Source organism: Malaclemys terrapin, chromosome 6, assembly GCF_027887155.1.
Source record: "Malaclemys terrapin pileata isolate rMalTer1 chromosome 6, rMalTer1.hap1, whole genome shotgun sequence".
NCBI lineage: Eukaryota > Metazoa > Chordata > Testudines > Emydidae > Malaclemys > Malaclemys terrapin.
This window is the reverse complement of record NC_071510.1, coordinates 89,352,227-89,372,489: the sequence shown is the minus strand read 5'-3', so window position 1 is coordinate 89,372,489 and position 20,263 is coordinate 89,352,227. Positions and strand designations below refer to the sequence as shown.

General features: G+C 39.8%; 1 protein-coding gene across 2 annotated transcripts in view; it reads left to right on the top strand.

Annotated features, from left to right (window-relative positions):
• The window catches only part of AP3B1 (adaptor related protein complex 3 subunit beta 1), a 272,041-nt gene that overhangs the window by 139,544 nt on the left and 112,234 nt on the right, over positions 1-20,263 (top strand). For both annotated transcript variants that reach the window (XM_054031900.1, XM_054031899.1), the window contains one exon: positions 16,777-16,953. In XM_054031900.1, coding sequence (XP_053887875.1) covers positions 16,777-16,953 — 177 coding nt within the window. The remainder of the gene's footprint in view (positions 1-16,776; positions 16,954-20,263) is intronic.

The window sequence follows — 20,263 nt, the reverse complement described above, 5'->3', positions numbered from 1 at the left end:
AAGTGGGGATTGGAACTTCAAGTTGTTGTAAGAATACATATATGATTGATGTAAGAGTTTGGCATCTTAGGAAATTGTGGCATAAAGGAAAACAGAGTAAAATACTGTGAGCTACATTGAGCTTTCATATAAATGGGGCAAATGTTTTTGTCCCAGCTTATAACAGAGTTGAATTTGACCCTGTGAAAATGACAAAAATTAAATAAAAGGAATAAAAGAAAAACAAGACACTTGTCACTAGAAAATAATTCCTTTTAATCTTTTCCAATATACTTTCCTTGAATGTGTGTGTGTGTATAGTTAGGGTATTTTTGTTTGTTTTAATGGCTACAAATTGGATAGAGTGCCATTTGTGCATTCGAAGTTTTTTTGTTATAAATTTCACCTGTATTGGGCTGATGGGTTTGTCATTTTCAGTGAGGAGGTGCCTCGTGGACACTAGATTCAGGAAGAAAAATCCTGTACAGCAATGTTGCTCTGAGGTGTCACGCAGTATGAAATTTACTAATTCTTGTGGAAGTTGCCTAAGAAGTCGTTTAAAATGTGATAGGACAGCAAGCTAAATATGTCTGACCAATTATAAAGCAGTGTTAGGAAGTTCAATAACAAATAATTGCAGGGCTATTTGAAGCCATGCTAAGATTCAATCTCTCGTTTACAACAAAAATTCTGAGCAAGTCCATGCTTTGTACCCTCTACACAGTGCAGTGTTGGTTCTGAATGACTGGAACTCATCATGTGGTGTTCTTTAAAATCTTTATTTTCCTTTTACCTACTTGTTCCTGTCATCACTTGTAGTATGTCTGAACTTCTCATAAGCTCTTTTGGGCAGGAACCCAGGTCTTTTTCTCTGTTTTGTAGAGTGCTTAGCTATATAAATAAATATTATTCAATACAGCTGTATGCCAACCCCTTCCCTTCACACATCCCAAGAACCCTCACTTTCTAACTTTGAGATGTGCCTCAAAAATCTAGTAGCTTTAGTAACTGAAGATATTAAACAAGAAAAATCTCTCAAACTCAAGCTCTTTAAAAATGATAGTATTCACTGCCAGCCAAGTTAAACATGAAGTAGACAATCTGTCATCACTCTTTACAATTTAAAATTTAGTAAATTGTGGATGAGAAACCTATGTGATGTTCATCTTGATGTTAGGTCTGCTGTTTTTTTTAAAGGTGTGTGTGACAGCAGCCTTAATTAATGTACCTAATAACGCCAAAATTAAAAAAAAAAAAATGTGGGGAAAGAGCACTTGTCAAATATTGTCCTATGTTGCTCTCTTATGGGGCACAATATGTGTACTGCAGAACAGTGACTTGATTCAAAGGAATAATGCCTGAATGCTCACCCATAAATTTGACAGCACTTTGGAATAGCTAATATCCTCATTAATTATCTTTTTTTTGTGTTGCCCTGACACATCCACATTCCATGTTATCCTTTTTATGAAATCAAAGGGTGGATGTTCAAAAACTGTTGGAATGTCTTGCATTTTTCAGTATAGATAGAAAATAGACTGATTCTGAGATTTCAGTCTAATCTTCTATAAGGGTTTAGAGGCATTTTTTGTTAAAAGTTGGTAACATTTTCTAACGTAGTTTGAACCTGCTGATTTTGAAAATAGTTGTTACCAAGCTGAATTTTGAGTGTAATTTATTCGCAAGCTCAAACTTGCAAATAAATATGGACACCAAACTTCACCAGAAATGTTTGTCTTACCAACAGTGTTCCCATGTACCTGTCAGTAAAATCAAACTATTTGACATAATTCTTCTTCATTCTATTAAGAACAGAAATGAGAAGACACACTTCATGGTTTTAACACCCTAATTGCACCCTAATATTCAACTCTTTCTAGCATTTTAGTCATCTGTATATCATAATATTAGAAATAAGTTAATCATAACACAAGTTATTTTCCTGCAATATGTGAAATCAATTTCTCATTTTCTTGCTTTCTTAGTATTTTGTTTTATAGTTACATAATGACTTGTAGTTGGAGTATAATTAACATAGAAAAGATGGTGGTGGGATTGTGATGGGTTCGGTCACAGAGACCTCTTTGGGACTGTTACCTGATGTGCTGAAACTACCTCAGCCTGTTTTCCCTGTCAACTTGGGACTCCAGAACCCTGCCTTGTTGATCCAGACATGGTAGTCTGATGCAACACAGATCCAGGTCTGGTCCATGCCCCCAAAACTGCAGACTTTAACCAAAAACTGATCAGCAAGTCGCCTATCTCCAGCACCCAGACACCCAGTTCCCAATGGGATCCAAACCCCAAATAAATCCGTTTTACTCTGTATAAAACGTATATATGTTAAACTCCTAAATTGTCTGCCCTCTATAACACTGATAGAGATGTATGCACAGCTGTTTGCTCTCCCAGGTATTAATCACTTACTCTGGGTTTAATAATAAAAATGATTTTATTAAGTATAAAAAGTAGGATTTAAGTGGTTTCAAGTAATAACAAACAGAACAAATAAGTTACCAAGCAAAATAAAACAAAACATGCAAGTCTAAGCCTAATACATTAAGAAACTGAATACAGGTGAATCTCCCCCTCAGAGATGTTCCAATAAGCTTCTTTCACAGACTAGACTCCTTAGTTTGGGCCCAAGCCTTTCCTCTGGTACAGTTCTTGTTAGTTCCAGCTCAGGTGGTAACTAGGGGTTTTCTCATGACTGCAGCCCCCTTTGTTCTGTTCCCCACCCCCTTTTATGTCTTTGGCACAAGGTGGGAATCCATTGTCTCTCTCTCTGGGTTCCCACCCTTCCTTCTAAATGGAAAAGCACCGGGTTTAAGATGGATTGCAGTACCAGGTGATATGGGCACATGTCCTGTGAGATCCCAAGCCTCCATTCTTTCTGGCCTGACTCTCACAGGAAGGCTTAGAAGTGAACAGAGCTGTTTACAACCACATGTTCTAATTAATGGGAGCCATCAAGATCATAAGCCACCATTAATGGCCCACACTTTGCATAATTACAATAGGACTTCAGAGTAATACTTCATATTTCTAGTTTTAGATACAAGAATGATACATTCATACAAATAGGATGAACACACTCAGTAGATTATAAGGTTTGTAATGATACCTTACAAGAGACCCTTTGCATGAAGCATATTCCAGTTACATCATATTCACGCTTATAAACATATTTCCATAAAACATATAGAGTGCAACATCACAGGGATTTTTTACAAATCGAGGGAGGCACCGTAAGTTAGAGGTGGTGGTTTATGACATTCTTATTGGTTAAAGCTATATGTAAACCATAGAACCAGTAGTGAGTCTCAGGAGATCCACTCCAGTTTCCTGAAGTCTCTGCATTATTTTCCAAGAATCAGATAAAGAAGATATGCATGAAGCAAGTGAATAAGGATTGCATAGAATAATGGAGGCAACACCCATTAGAAAGAAACTACAAGGTGTCAAATATAGAGAGGCCATTAACAGAACTGAGTCCATCTTTCGTTCAGAACAGATAGTATCAGTCATGTGGCACAGAAAGTGCTATGCCCAATACACTGACAAAATTAAAATCCAGAGGCTACTGAAAGCAAGAGCATCTGCAACGAGTATATCATGTGGCAAGCTGTAGTGATCCCAGTAAAGACACTAGTGTCCATAGAACAAGAAAATCCAGTTCTGTGAAACCTCCTTCCTGGAGATGTTGCAAGTTTTTTGTCAAGAAGTGCTCCCAGAACAGAGACTCATCTCTGCAACTACATTCAAGGTGAGTGAACAGCTAATGCAAGCAGCAGTATTTGGCTACAAAATGATCATTTAGCTGGAAGTAAATGACCTCATAGCTGCTGAAGGCAGGTACCACCTGACTTGTTACATCCTGTTTATGAAGTCTGATGAAAAGGAGTGAAGGCACAAAAATTACTGACACAGCAGTGTCAGTAATTCAAAATGGGCTTCAGAAAGCAGCCAGTCAAGGCCATGTTTTTGAGCTGCCTGAGGTTTAGCATTGTTACTGCAATCTTGCAAAGGAAACTGTCTTTGAAATTCCACACACTTACTTTACATCAGTTGAAAATCATAATTCAAGGAAAATCTCCAAACTCGTATTGGGATTTTATTTCAGTTCACTTCCTTGCCTGATTGGTCGCCTGCTGAGAGATAAACACTCTTATGCCCAGCCAAGTATAATATATGTACCTATCTCACAAATAATGAGATGACCATTCCCAAGAAGACACATTTCTGACACTGGTACATGTTGCACTGAAAATTTCACACCCTGACCACAAAGGTTTCAGTGTCCGTGACGATGATGCAGCTGATTGCCTGTACATGTTCCTCCACTTGCTGTATGAAGGCCAATCTTTTCTTGAGGGCGATGCTGATGAAGAGAACCTTAAGAAACAAGAATCAGTGAAATTCAAGGTGCTTAGTGTAGCTCATTATATATGGTGTGAACAGTGGAAAGTAATGGACATCAAAACATGTTGGTCTGGGGTGCACCGTCCATCAGGCAACTGGGCAAAACAACTCATTCTGCTTTTTCATGAGTCTGGCCACTGTATGTATTATGAATGAATTTTAAAGGTGGACAAAGCCTTAGCAGAGAAAACCTGGCAAACAATGGATGATGAGAATGGTTGCGGTTGTTCCTCCTAATCTGATTCCCAGGAAATGTATTCATTATGTAGCTGACAATATTAACATACATTATGCTTCTCTGGATGGCAAAAACACATTTCATGAACCCAAATCGCTGCTTGGCAAAGATGACTTGCCCAAATCTGACGTTGATTGATCTAAAGTCATCAAACAGCATACTTGGTGTTCATGATTTAGGTGACACAGTCATACCAGTCAGTGTAAGAAATGATGAAGCTAAACCAGTATTCAGGGACCCTGTTGGCAAAGAGTGGTACTCTGAATTTGAAGAAAACTGTAAAGCTGCAGTGCAGGCAAGAGCCTCTGATCTGACTTTTTATCATTAAACTTCAAAATAAGCATGTGGATGGACACATTTTAACCAATTGCACATGACAACAGAACCAGTAATAACTACCATTGGATACTCATCCGTCATTCAAGCCTCTACCCATGATCTAGACACCCTTGTTACTGTTGCACAGGGATGCAAATATGTCATCAGTGCATGGGCAGCAATATGTGGTTTTAACAGTTGATGAAGCTCTGTACTGTACACTAAATGGAACTAAAATGGGCCACACCCGAGTACAGAGAGTGGCTTATTTCATGATTAGGAAGCCTTCATATCTGAATGAACTTTGAAAAATTCTAAGGTCAGCACACACAGGCTTCGGAGGGAACAGATGTCTGGATTGAAGGTGATGTTTTTAGACCAAACTCCACAGAACAAACTATGAATGGCAAGTCATATGCTAGAGCAATGCAGACTCACAAATTGACATTTCAAGCACTGTGGAGCCTGCTTCTTCCACAACACTTGGACTTCATAGCAACACATGATCAGGAGCTCAAAGAGGATATAATTAAAGCTGTTCGGTCACATTGTTATGGTGAGCTCATATCAGTTTGTGCTTCACATAGATTTTGAAATCTCATCTCTACATTTGTGACCAGCAAAGGTGAAGGTAATGTGAACTTCAGGTTTTGGTGGCAGTACATGGAAATGGTGGCCTACCACTCATATTCAGCTGTGCCCAGAGAGAAGGAAATTGAGAGCTGCATCTCTTCACCTTCAAATGTGTGCTGTCATTCTCCATGAGATCTGACCACACAAATTATGTACAGTGGGGCGCCATCTGCATCACAGAATTGCATCAATTATTGACTGAAATGGTCATGGAGTTCCAGCAAGGGAACTTTGTTTTCAAGAGATCATGTCTGAAGTTCAACCAAATGGATCCTAATTAGAGCCAAGAGTGGCTTAATGGCACAGGAAAGAAAGGTGGAATTGCAGGCATCACCAAGATTTGTTCAGCCCTCAGTAAATAGGCCTTGACTTACAATCTAAGAGCCCAAATTGCAACAGACACCTGACCCTTGTTCCTTGTTGGCTTGGATGACCAACTTACTCACAGCAGTCAAGAAAGTCAAGGAAGCAATGTGACAATGAAGATGAGAATGCCCTCTTATGAACACTTCAGAGATTCAAGGTTTTCTCTGGCGAGGAACTATCCTCTTCATTGCAAAATATGGAAACAAAAGATCTGGCTACTAAAGCCGTAGAAGATGCAATGTTGCATGCAGAGATCCTAGGACAAGTGCAATTGGACAGTTTTGTGGAGAAATAGCTTGTGACAGAAGAGGACGAGCCTAGACATGTATGCATTTATGATCCGCTGCCAAAAAATAATGCTCCAACTTCTTCCATGCTATATGAGGCGGGGGAAGAAGTCAAAGGAAAAGCCTTTACCATGAAGGTAGACAGAAATATTCTTCAGTGATTAATCTCAGGCTATGAAGCCGGCAAGACTGTCAATTTGCAACAAATTTTGAAACATGAGTTAATGCCTGCCCTTTGGCATTAGCACAGTCAAATGGCAGTCTAAGAACAGGCACAAAAGCAATACTCGGTGATGTACTGACAGCTGATGTCCACTGCCTGCCAACAGTTACCCCTGTGTAATAGATGCACAAGCTTCTGGAAGCCGTCTGGAACTAAAATGTTTGGAGACCCTGCAGGAATATTTGTAAAATCTGAAGCAGACTTCTACAGAATAAATTATGATGTGTTTGACAGGTATTGCAAGGAGTCTACTAAGAGTGATACAATGTAGAAATGCTCAAGAGAGGTACAAGACCCATCCGAAGAGTAGTGGAAGGAAGATATGTGCCTCTTCCACACACAGTAATTGGATGAATTTCCTGGCAGTTCCAGAAAATGAGGACCTTGAAATATTTTTGTCTGAGCAACTAATGAGACAAGCACAACATGATAAAATCATTCTGGCTGGTGGCTTTCAGGATGAGGCTGAAATAAGATGCTCAACAGCAATAGTTGAGACCAATCAGCTGTGGGCTCATCAGAAAGAAGCAGACACAAGAATGATTTTATGCTGCGTTCACAGGGGTACCAACAGTGTTGGTTGTTGCAGTCAGGTAGACTGATGTGCATATTCTCTTACTGGCTCACTATAGCAAAAGGACATGGATGAAAGCTGGCACATCAAAGGAACCAAAGTACTCTCCTGTTCATGCCATTTGTGAGCAACTATAATAGGGACCCACTGTTCTGGAAACTGTTTGAAAAATCATGGTCTGACTGGTTGTGATGCTGAACATAGCAAGAAGACAACATGGAAAGTTTTTCAGCAATGTCATCAGCTTCTAACACACCTTGGACCTGGACCTGAAGGTGAAAACTGTAGCAGAGTTTATTTAGAAGATGTATGTAGAAGTCCAGAGCACTGACAAAATATGTGCCATTTTGTTCACATGCTTGTGGTCATCGAAAGCTCTATCCCCAAATAGTGATGCAGTTTTTTTTCACATGCACGGATCTCATTACCAGGCACTAGTTTAGAGACCGGTCCACTGCCCAAATGCAGTACTTCCTCTTTCAAATAGAGTGGGTTGGAAACAGAAGGATGGAGATCTGGTGCTACAGTTTGTCATTGCCACCAATTCCAGCAGATTGCATGGAGGCAATATTCTGTGGCCACACAATAGGGTGCAGAATGTAGGTGCAGGACAACATGACTTGTTTGTACAGGAGCATGCAAATATAGACAACTGGAACAAGATTGTGTCAATGTATCTGACAGTGCATAAGGACAGTATTGTCAAATAAGTAGATATTGTTATAATAATTGACCTAATAGGATGTTGATTCAGTCTGCCACTGTATATCAAAGTTTCTTGAAATAATTATTCAACAATTATTCAACAATTTCTTGAAAAGTTTCACAATAGTGAAACTTGTGTGCATCAAAATATTTACTGAATGTTTAGTCAAGAAAGTAATTTCACTTGTAAAAACAGGTGTTTTTAGATTGTGTTGTATTTCTGATAGATAAGCAGGTTGTGTACTTTTATTTCAAGATGCTAATGATCAAGTTTTAAGAGCCATGTAAGCATGATCAGTCATAGTTGTATAACCTATTAAATTATTTCTAGTACCTCTTGCAAATAAGAAACTGAAATTCAATAGTTTTGTAAAAAGTGTTCTGCATGTTATTTGATCACTTCTGTTATATCCAACAGCTCATTAAGATCCAACTGAAGTATGTTAATCCTAAATGAAAGGAAAATAAAGATTTACACTTAAGCAATTTCCATGTGTTACTTTGCTCTCTTGGTAGAGGCCTTTACATACAACATGCAGGTTGGCAACAACCATATTTGGATTCAGCACATCCTAATTATCATAAAAAGACTTGCTACCATCTTTTAACAAAAAATGCCTCTGACAGTTAACTTCTCTGAAAACCCAACTAGTCTAAGTTTTGATTCTCTTCTAGCATGCTACTGCAGTGCTTCTATCCATTTGTAGTTTTCCCCCTACTAGTTAAATTATTATTCTTATTTAGGCTTGGCAGGATTCTGTTTTAATCGATAACTGTCGGTAAATGTCGATTTCAGCTGACACACAGAAATCGATGGGAGAAAATCAATCAGTAACAGTTGACTTGCCTGCAGGGATAGGGTATCACCGGCTCTGCCACCATACAGGGAGCCCTCTGCAGCCCTGCTGTCACAGGAGTGAGTGAGTGGGTCCCTGACAATGGGGCTGCAGAGGGCTCCCTGTGCTGCCTCAGGACTATTGTCACCTGATCCCTGCAGGCAATAAGGTGCAGGGGAGGCTGCGGTCCTGGCAAGATAGAGCTGAGACCATGGCCAGGACCGCAAGAAGGAGGAGGCAGAATTCTTGGCCATGAGGGAGGCTATCCCACTGCTCAGTGGCTCCCATGGCAGTGCAGGGCAAGTCCACTGCACCCCCGCTGTCATGGACCTGCTCTCTAACCACCAGCTGATAGTGCCAGAGCCGCAGCCTTCCCCAGACATTGTGCCTGCTTGGATCAGGTGTCATGGGCCCTGAAACCATGCAGGGAGCCCTTTGCTGCTCTACTGTTATGGTCCCACTCACTCATTTGCCAGCCAATAGTTTGGGAGCCATCCCCGGGCAGGAACTGTTCATCAGCGGGGCAGTGGCCAACAACTCGTGCTACTCCTTACAGTCCTGGCCAGGGGGTCTGTGCTCCACCGGGCCAGGATGACTGCAGCTTCCCCTGCACCTTGCTCCTTGGTGTCCTGACACACGTGACTACGCAGGGAGCCCCTGCAGCCCACTGTCAGTGCTGCCCTAGCCCCAACCCTACCTCCACAAATGTAAAAATAAAAAACATCGTAAAAATAAAAATTGATAAAAATCATTGACAATAGAAAAAATAAAAATTGAATTCTGCCAAGCCTATTCATATTGCAGTAGCAGTTGGACTCAATCCTTACTGTGCTAGGCTTTCTACAGATACATAAGATGCATGAATGGACTATAAAGTGGATAGAAAGCTGGCTAGATTGTCGGGCTCAACAGGTAGTGATCAACGGCTTGATGTCTAGTTGGCAGCCGGTATCAAGTGGAGTGCCCCAGTCCGGGGGCTGGTTTTGTCCAACATCTTTATTAATGATCTGGATGATGGGATTAATTGCACCCTCAGCAAGTTTGCAGATGATACTAAGCTGGAGGGAGAGGTAGATACGCTGGAGGGTACGGATAGGGTCCAGAGTGACCTAGACAAATTGGAGGATTGGGCCAAAAGATGAGGTTCAACAAGGACAAGTGCAGAGATCTGCACTTAGAAAGGAAGAATCCCATACACTGCTACAGGCTGGGGACTGACTGGCTAAGCGGCAGTTCTGCAGAAAAGGACCTGGAGATTACAGTGGACAAGAAGCTGGATATGAGTCAGCAGTGTGCCCTTGTTGCCAAGAAGGCCAATGGCATATTGGACTGTATTAGTAGGAGCATTGCCAGCAGATTGAGGGAAGTGATTATTCCCCTCTATTCAGCACTGGTGAGGCCACATCTGGAGTATTGCGTCCAGTTTTGGTCCCCCCAGTACAAGAGGGATGTGGACAAATTGGAGAGAGTCCAGCAGAGGGCAACGAAAATGATTAGGGGCCTGGGGCTCATGACTTACGAGGAGAGGCTGAGGGAACTGCGGTTATTCAGTCTGCAGAAGAGAAGAGTGAGGGGGGATTTGAGAACAGCTTTCAACTACCTGAAGGGGGGGTCCCAAAGATGATGGAGCTAGGCTGTTCTCAATGGTGGCAGATGAGAGAACAAGAAGCAATGGTGTCAAGTTGCAGTGGGGGAGGTCTAGGTTGGATATTAGGAAAAACTATTTCACTAGGAGGGTGGTGAAGCACTGGAATCCTTAGAGGTTTTTAAGGACCGGCTTGACAAAGCCTTGGCTGGGATGATTTAGTTGGTGTTGGTCCTGCTTTGAGCAGGGGATTGGACTAAATGACCTCCTGAGGTCTCTTCCAACCCCGATCTTCTATGATAAGAAAGACATTGCTGTTCTGAAGAGTTTACAGTCTAAGTATGTTCTAAATTAGGTTCTCCCTCCCATTAAAGATTGGCAGGGGCACATTGTGCCCAGGAGCAAGCACTCACTGTTCTGCCCGGTGCCACTTGCTAGGTGTTGGGATCTCTGCTTCGCTGTTCTCTTGCCCTCATCTAGCATTACTAAGCCAACTTTTTCCATGTATTGATGGTATATTGCATCTGTCATCTTTCATTCTGTTTCAGGGACATTCTCAGTTGTGTCAAAGGGCACAGCTTGATTGTGAAACAGGTCTGCGGGGCTAATTTTTAATCAGGAGGTGGGAAGGAACACTTGCCACTGGGATGAAAGGAGCATGAGGAGTTGCCAACTTTGTTAGTTGGAGGGAGATTAAGGTGGATATGTGGCATTGTAGAGTTTAACACTTGGAAGGGAAATTGTATTGGGGCATGCCATTGACAGGAGGGATTAAGAAATATTGGTAGCTAGGAAAAGAGGGTTAGGTTACCATTCTTGCCACTAGAATAGGATTGGGAGGCTTTTGGGAGTGGTCTTAGGGCACGTCCGCCTCTCCCCCTGCTGCCATTGTCTCTCCCCTCCCCCCAAAAATAAACCTCAGGAGGGATGCACTTCTGGAATATCCTCTTATTGCTGCATTTCAGGTATGGGCTCCAAGAGTGCAGGTTTCATGTTGGCTAGCTGTTTCCATTGGTTAAGACCTGCCTTCCTTAAATTGTGGGGAGGAGTCATAGAGTATGGGCTTTTTCCTATACCAAATCCAAAATTGCAGCTCGTAGTCTTGCCTTTTTGCCCTGCTCTAGAATAACTACTAAAACTTTTTAAAACCTTTAGACCAATTACATCTTCATGCATCCTGCTATTAATATGAAAGTCTCTCCAAGTGCAATACATTACATTTGTTTTGTGTTCTAGAGATTTGTAGTTTTCTCTCTTGAATATGCATACTCCTTTGAGGCAGTGCAACCTGGTAAATACTGGATTTGTAAGATTTTAACCGGAATAAAACAAAAAGAAAAATGCTGCTGAGCTGGAGGAGAGAGTGGAATCACCTTTAAATAATTTCACATTGTTGGGGTTCATATAATAGAGGAGTCCTTGAAATGTTTCACTGTGGAAAAACAATTCAGAAAACAAAAAAACAATAATTCCCCTCCTCCCCCCCCATATTGCTGTTTCCCAGGCACTTTTCCATCTTCTATCAGACAGTCTGCCATTTCACCCGGTTTCTAATCCCAGCTAAATTTCAAAACCTATTGGGTGTGGGTGCAGAATATTAGGTCTAATTTGCTATTAGTTTAGATGTCGGTTGATTCCTTCCTTGACAAATTTGAGTGAATAAAATTGGTGTTTGCAAGATTTACTTTAGAATGGCATGTTGTGCAATAAGGTTTTAGTTGAAAACACAATAGCTATTGAATTAAGCTACTTACAGGGTGATCTATAAAATCTTTCTAGATGTCTTTCTCTAACTGCTGAGCAGCCAAGGCCTTGTTCCCTCTCCCACAACCCCCCCCCCCCCTCCCGACAAGTTAATGGGTTAAAATGGCAGTACAAACTGCCTTCTAATACTAGGGTTTGAAAAGTGCACTTAACCACTTGCTCAGGGCATATAGAATAAAGCATCAGGCAAAGTAATTTACAATCCTGTTTTCCTTTGAGGATAATGCAAAGCAAGACTACATAATGGAAGTATTATTTCCTGTATTTTTGTCAATTCAAGGTCCCTATTTACGCTGTACTGGAAAAGGCAATGAAGGAGTAGAAGTGGCTTCATTTCTTGTTTGCTGTTTTTGAATGGTTTAGAATGTCTCAAACAATGGGTGCAGGATCATACACTTGCTATTACATGGACGAGGACTGAGAGACTTAAACAAGGAAAAAGAAATCTGAAAATATTATGTGATTCTGACCCCTAACGAATCCACTGACACGGAAACATTGAGTTCATCAGTTCCATATATACTTTTCATTAAAATGGCTTTCGCTTGGGGTTGATTCAAATAGTCTCTAATTGATATTGATCCTTGTTGCACGTTACTGTGTTTAATGTATACAGTATTTACATAGCAAGCTAACTGCCTTTGTCAAAAGAGGAACAAAAAGATGAAACATCTCATGAGACTATCTTTTGTTGTTCAAATGAATCTTCGTTCTGGTGCAATTTTTAATCTGAATTTCAAAAACTATTTTAAGTTGCTATAGTTCTTGCATTAACAGTTAGTTACATTGAGTGAAGTATTTTAATTTAACAGAAAAAGCACTGGAAGGAATAAAATAAATGCAGTGGCTTAAATATATCTCAGTGGTTACAAATTTTAGGGCCCTGTTTAACTTAGACAGTATTAAATTGAATTTTCTCAGATAATTGACAATATACTTGAAATGGTCTGCTGTGTGAGTGGCCTTTTTGCTTCATGAAAGAGAAACTATAAGCCAAAAAGACTTCTCTGATGCAGCTACCTAAACCAGCGTAGTTGGTGGTCTCCTGTAAAATTCTATTTTTTTAACAAGTATGTAATGAAATATTTAAGAAAAATAAATCTAGCATAACTGAAATCTGAAGTTGCCCATATATTCTTATTTAGAGGTATCTATCTGTACTGCAGGCAACTTGAACTGTTCCCGTACTGGAAAATTTAATGTACCACTCAATTACTATTCTTTAGCCCAATTTAAAATAATAGATTGGGAGTAAGGTCTTAATGCAGTGTAACCTTTGGAACATTAGAAATAACCTCTTTCCCTTCTGAGATTGGTGTACAGTAATGGCATCAGTCTTATCACATTACATGAATATATTTTCTAACTGTATTTAAAACTTTTTCACTTGACAGTTGTTCACTATGTCTCTCCTTACTCTCGCCCATTAGACTACCATACAGTTGGGAAATACTGTCAGTGTTGCAAGAAAATATGCCATATATTAGGGCTTTATGGTTCCTTTATTATATTGTTTTGGAGTTACATTAAGCCTCGCTTGCATATCTTTTCAATGTTTGGACTTTTCATTTATGCTTTTTTTTGGGGTAGAACTTATTACTCTGTTTTGCCACAATCTATTTGGATCCTCCTCATTAGTGGGAATCCTTTGTTTTCCCATAATACACTTCTGTTTTTATTGATGTGAATAGTTGCAACTGTATGAAGTATAGAATAAAATACCTTGGCCTGTGTGTATATTTTTTTTAACATTGTTCCCTAGATCTTCATGAGTTTGTTTGCATTCTGAGTTTTGAGCATGCTAACAGGTGAAAATGAATATCTACTACGGTTCTGGTTTTGATACTTAAACAACTCACTTCATTAAGAGAGGTAGCCATGTTAGTCTATATCAGCAAAAAGAACGAGGAGTACTTGTGGCACCTTAGAGACTAACAAATGTATTTGAGCATAAGCTTTCATGGGCTAAAACCCACTTCATCGGATGCATGCAGTGGAAAATACAGTAGGAAGGGGTGTGTGTGTGTGTGTGTGTGTATATATATATATATATATATATATATATATATATATATATATATATATATATATATATATATATATACACACACACACACACACACACACACACACACACACACACACACACACACACACACACACACCATGAGAAAAATGGGTGTTGCCATACTAACTATAACGAGAGTAATCAGTTAAGGTGGGCTATTATCAACAGGAGAAAAAAAAAACTTCAAATAAATTTGTTAGTCTCTAAGGTGCCACAAGTAATCCTCGTTCTTTTCATTAAGAGAGGGGATTTTTGGTTTATCCTGTTGTTGGGGTCTCAAACTTGCTATTTTGAAGGATCTTTTATTTTTTCCTGAGCATTCTTGCTTCAGAACTAAACTCCTTTCTCCTGTCATTTTACTCTCAGAAATGTGCTGGGCTTGATTTCTTCCACCCTTCCTTTATACCCCCACTACCCTATCCTGCCCTCCATTCACCTTAATTTGGGGGTCGTGATTAAATGTTGTATAATTCTTGGTATAGTATTCTGATTCTATAGGAAGATATATTCCTTGTTTCAAAGGCATTGTCATGTGCATTCTTCGACTGAATACAATTAAAGTGGGGCAGAGGGGGCATTGGTATAAATTTAGTTACTGCCATATTATAGTTGAGATTTTAAATGCATAAAAGATAGAAAACTTAATGTTCTGGTTCCTGCTGTAATTATGCCACATTGCACATACATATATTAGCTCTTTTGCCCTATTGCCATACACTGGAAAAGAAAAAACACAACATATCCAGAAGGAGGTGGTGGTTGCTGCTTTGATATTCAGAACTTTGACTTTCCAAAGTTTGGTCCCAATCCTGTGTTCCTTACTCAAGGCAAAACTTCAGCTAATTTAAATGGGAGTTTACCTAAGGTATGCACAAGTTGGGAAAGTAGGGAGCAGAGGAGGTGAGAAATGAGGCAGTAACACAGATTTGTTTTTTATTTTGCATGTAATATTTAGTCTCAACTCCACTTCAGCTACGTTTTTGGTGCTTAAGGTTGAAAATATCTGTACATTACTGCAGTGAAAAACACTTTACAAAGTCACAGTAATTTCTTAAGCAGAAGTGTTTATAAAGCAATTGCCATGCAGCAAATCTGTTTTTTTTTTTTTACTGTTTTAAAACATTGCTTAGTGACAAGAGTCCATACAGAGTTTTCAGGCTGTACAGGGATGCTGTTACTTTCAAGATGTGCAAAGATGGACTTTGCTTTTACCCACAAAAAAATTCTATTTCCTCCATGTAGCTTCCTTGCACTTGCTTTCCATGTTGTACTAGGCACACAACAGACACCTCCACCGCTTACCTTTCTCCCATGTTGTGCGAGGAGAGCTATGCCTTGGGGAGGCATGTGGTGCAGGTTTTGAAGTTGACCTTAGGACACTACAGGGCACCCCCCTCCTTGAATGTGGCTCTCTCTGTCTAACTCCTAACCACTCCACTTGGCATATTCCTGCTTTCCCTTTATGAAGTCATCATTGAATCCATATTATACACTAGACCTTCCTTTAATAACCAGTATTTTGAGTTGTTTTACCAACAAACCAACCAAATGTGGTCAGAGATACCAGGCTTTATGAAAACCAACATACTAAGAACAGTTTGGAGTTTCTGACCATGGTATCTTGTAGCTATGGACATCAAAAATGTTAGAAAAACATTCAGGAGGTGAGATCATTTCATTTTTGAGCCCTCATCGCTCCCAAATTCCATGTCCAATTTGCATCAGACTTTTGAGAAAAATTGTACCCTATTTAAGATAATTTTTAATGAAAATTCAGGCAGATTGTCATTTTAGTGAAGTGTGAGGAGTTTAAAAAAGCGTTCTAAAGGAAGGCTAGCAACAACCTGAGCTATGTCTCTTGCATCTTCAAAACCAGTAACCTGGAGTTGAGGGAGTTTATTGTTAAAAAAACAAAACAAAAACAAAAAAACCCCACCAAACATTGTTTTGTTGCTTGAAAATAAACACAGGGGGGAGGGATAGCTCAGTGGTTTGAGCACTGGCCTGCTAAACCCAGGGTTGTGAGCTCAGTCCTTGAGGAGGCCATTTAGGGCTTTGGGGCAAAAATCTGTCAGGGACGGTACTTGGTCCTGCTGTGTAGTCAGGGGACTGGACTCGACTCAATGACCTTTCAAGGTCCCTTCCAGCTCTATGAGATAGGTATATCTCCATAGAATGATGATGGATAAAATGCATAACCCCATACCATTGAAGGTCATGTTGGAAAGAGACAGTGTGGTGGCTAGAACACACCTGGGTCCTGTTCTCCACTCTTCCACTTACTTGCACTATAAACAAAGGCAAGTCATGTCATCCCTGTGCCTCTGTTTCCAATAGTGCCCTTCATTCGACTTGTCTGTTTAGCTTGTTAGCTCTTTGGAGCAGGCTCTGTCTTACTACACCTCTACCCCGATATAACGCTGTCGTCGGGCGTCAAAAAATCTTACCGCGTTATAGGTGAAACCACGTTATATCGAACTTGCTTTGATCCGCCGAGTGTGCAGCCCACCCCCCACTCCCCCCCGGAGCACTGCTTTACCGCATTATATCCAAATTCATGTTATATCGGTCGCGTTATATTGGAGTAGAGGTGTTTTTGCATATACAATGTCTAGCATAATGGGGCCTTGATCTTTGTTGGGGCTTCTAGGTATTACCACAGTACCAGTAGTAAATATTTGATTACTTGCATATTTATATGTATGCATGTTCAGTAGCAAATTAAAGTGACAAATGAGTATATTTGTGAAATGTGTATTTAACTCTTTCATCATTTAGGTTCCTGTGGCTAGAGCCAGCATTCTCTGGCTTATTGGGGAATATTGTGAACGAGTTCCAAAGATTGCACCTGATGTTTTGAGAAAGATGGCTAAGAGCTTCACTAATGAAGATGACCTTGTGAAGCTGCAGATCTTAAATTTGGGAGCAAAACTGTATTTAACCAACTCAAAACAGGTAAGAGTAAGACTATATAAACAAGCGATCCTTTCCGGCCACAGTAGAGTATATTTTGTGCATTGTGCATGGATTAGCACTCACTTCTTACATATAGATCTAAAACAAAGAAGCTTTACATATGGAAATTTACTACCGCATCACTGACTGGACCCAAAACTAGTAGCACACAGAACAGGAGGTCCATGTGCTTGTTGCCTTAGCACTAGGGTTGAGTGAAATTTAGCAATTCCATTTGTAGGGAATTTGACAAACCCTCCTTGATTTTCAGTTGTTTGGGTTAGTGCTTTTTGAATGTAAAACACCAAAGCAAAATGCTTTGTTAATTTTCACATGCTTTTGTGACCATCAGAGGTGCAGTTACCTCAAAACTGTCACAATAAACACTTCCCTTTTCTTACCATGTAATTTCATATTAAAAAAAAAAAAGTTTTTCTAGCCCTTAAGTCATAGCGATAATTGGAAAAACTTGAACTGAATGTAAATGGTGTAAACTGAATATACACTTATGCCAGCCTGAAAAAATAACTGAGAAGTATGAACTGCCCCATTCATCTTGATGAAGGCCCTGTGAATTGTCATTTTATGGCCATGGAATATAGCATTTTTTCACAAAGCTACAAAATGGAGTATGTTTGTTATGAAAGTTGCCCACTTTTCTATAGCCAGTTGCCTGACGTTTTTCTCTATCTCCCTGTCCTGCGGGACCTGCATGCTTTTTGCTCTCCAGCTTTCCACTCAACAGGAAGTTAATTGGATTGCAGGGAGCCGAACAGCAGGGCGGTCTTGATCCTATTCCCTTTCTCTCCTTTTCTGCGGCTCTGCCACTTGCATTCTGAGTTTCTTCTCTAGTGGACTCAAAGTAGAACATGCATTCGATTGTTTGCCAGCTATCAACATGCTTCAAAAGAGTTGTCACAGTAGTTATCAAAGGATTCTGTTGCATGCATATGGCCATTGAGAGGAAGGAGCATTGATCCATTTGGAGGCCCACTATCTATTCTTAAGAAAGAAACTAAATTCTTCAAGTAAAAGTTTACGGGCTTACAAAATGAGAAGACTCTTTCATCCAAGGCAATGCTGTAAACGTAAAAGTTCTGCAAGCATCATATTTAGGAGCCCCAAGCTGGTCCTGGTAAGGAAAAGTGTAAGAGCCCAATCTTATTTTAAAAAGTGGAAGATGCACAGTTTTAGTAATATCTTCCCCCCCAAAATAGCTTATGAGATCTTCAGGTTTTGTTCTTTGGAGAATCCTACTATATTTTGAAGTCAGACCTTTTGCAGTTCTCATAGCGTAACAACATAAATACTTCACCAGATTTTCTGAAAATAAAATGACCCTATGTTTACTGTACCATAATAATAGACTCTGGCTTTAACAAAATTTGTCTACATTGCATTTTTCAACAATATTTATTTTCATTAGTTTTAAAAACAGTGAATAAAAGTTATATGCTAATTTTTACCTTAGGTATGGTGGTTATAGTAACGGGTCCAAGAATCTGAAATGTTTTTTTACTCTTATAGGGAGGCGTTGTAATTTGAAATAAGGACAATCTTGAATACACTAAAGACCTGGTAACCTAAAAGACTATTATGTTTCAAATGGGCTATCACACCATCTTTTTTTACATCAACTGGTGGGGAGGCACCAGATTTTGCTTCCTCTTTTGGATAATCCTGCAGGTGTTCAGAGCTATCAAGTAGGGGAAGAGAGCACAATTGCAAACAGAGTCAGTCTCTGATAGATCCTCATAAATTGTCTCTGTATCAGAGACTGATTGATCAGATTTGTATACAGTTGTGACATGGGAGTTGGATTGCCTCCCAATTCACCCAAACTAGTATTCTGCTCACAGAATCTAGAGGAGGGACCTCTAGCAAAGGACACTTTCTGTGTCCCCTGGGGAAGGTTGCTTATGTATGTCTTTCCACCAGTGCTGCTCATAACAAAACTCCTGGAGAGACTAAGGTTTGATTAATAGTTCCAAATGGAAAGTTCTCATTTTTTGTTGCAGATAACCAAAGCAAATTTCATTGGCTGAATAGCTTCAGATAATCACTCAGAAGTTGGTCACATGGGCTCCCAGTTTGACATGGAGTTTTGCTCTGGCATTATGGCTAATAACATAAGAGAGCTCCATCTCCAAATAGGTAGCTAAAGGCCTCCTGGCCTATCAGAAGCCATGCAAACAGTCCTATGTGGACTTCTTTTATTATCCTGCATAAAAAAATGCTTGACAATCTTCTTCACCTGCCTATGTCTAACTTAGACTCACTACATCTCTGGGTGATAAGACCACTATTTTAGCCTGTTACAAATCAGTTGAAGCCAGATCAGTGTGCAGTTTTGTTTTGTTGGGGGGAGGGGACGGGGGAGGGGAAATCAGGATAATGTGGGGCTTTTAACATGTTTTGACAATTCATTAAAAAGCCCTCAGTGTAATGGGATACTAATGAGGTACTGACAAAACTAATGTAAGCCCCTTTTGTTCCATTCATTACGTGAGAGTTCAGGATTTTTATATGGAAGATCATTTTCCTGATTGCAATGGTTTCAGTTCAAAGCAAATAAGCATTATGCTTTAGCGATCAAAACACTTTTATACCAGATTTTACAAAGATAAATTGGTGCTATGAACTCATCCAAAGTTTTTTCCAAGGTGGTGTTAGAAGTTCCATCTTAAGGAGCCTATTGTCCTGCCAGTGTTCTTCTCATGTCTGCATTTGAGTCATTTCTCCACACGCTCAATGTTAAAATGTTCTTGTGATTCTTTTGTAGTATTCTGAAGCCCTTAAAAAGTCTACCCATTTTTTGTTTAGAAATACTTAAGATTCCAGGTTTGTTTGTTTTTTAAAGTTTTTTTCAGTACTGCCCTTCTTTGTCTTGCCATGGCCCCATGAATTATTTCAGACTGTTTGTAGTAACAGCCATCCTTCACTAGGAAGAGTTTCATGCTTTCTCCAAATAGACAGGATCCCGAGATGGTTTTAGAGTGCTCTTGAAAATCTGTGATAAATCCCAACAGTGGTAAAAACTGAGTCTCTTCTAAAAGCCCAGGTTGTTGTCCACTAAACATGCTCCCTTCTTTGATCACTGGGATTTATCACCGATTCTTAGGATCCAGAGCACTCTTATCTATTTTAAGAGTTCATTTCAGTGCTCAGAAAAAAATCATATGTACTCGTCTCAAGAGAATCCTCCACATAAAGTTTTCTCTGAAACAGATGCCTTCTCGGCCCCATCCTTCCAGCAGGAAAGTCATTCAGCTGCTTTGCTTTATTACTTATTGCAAATTAATACTCTCAG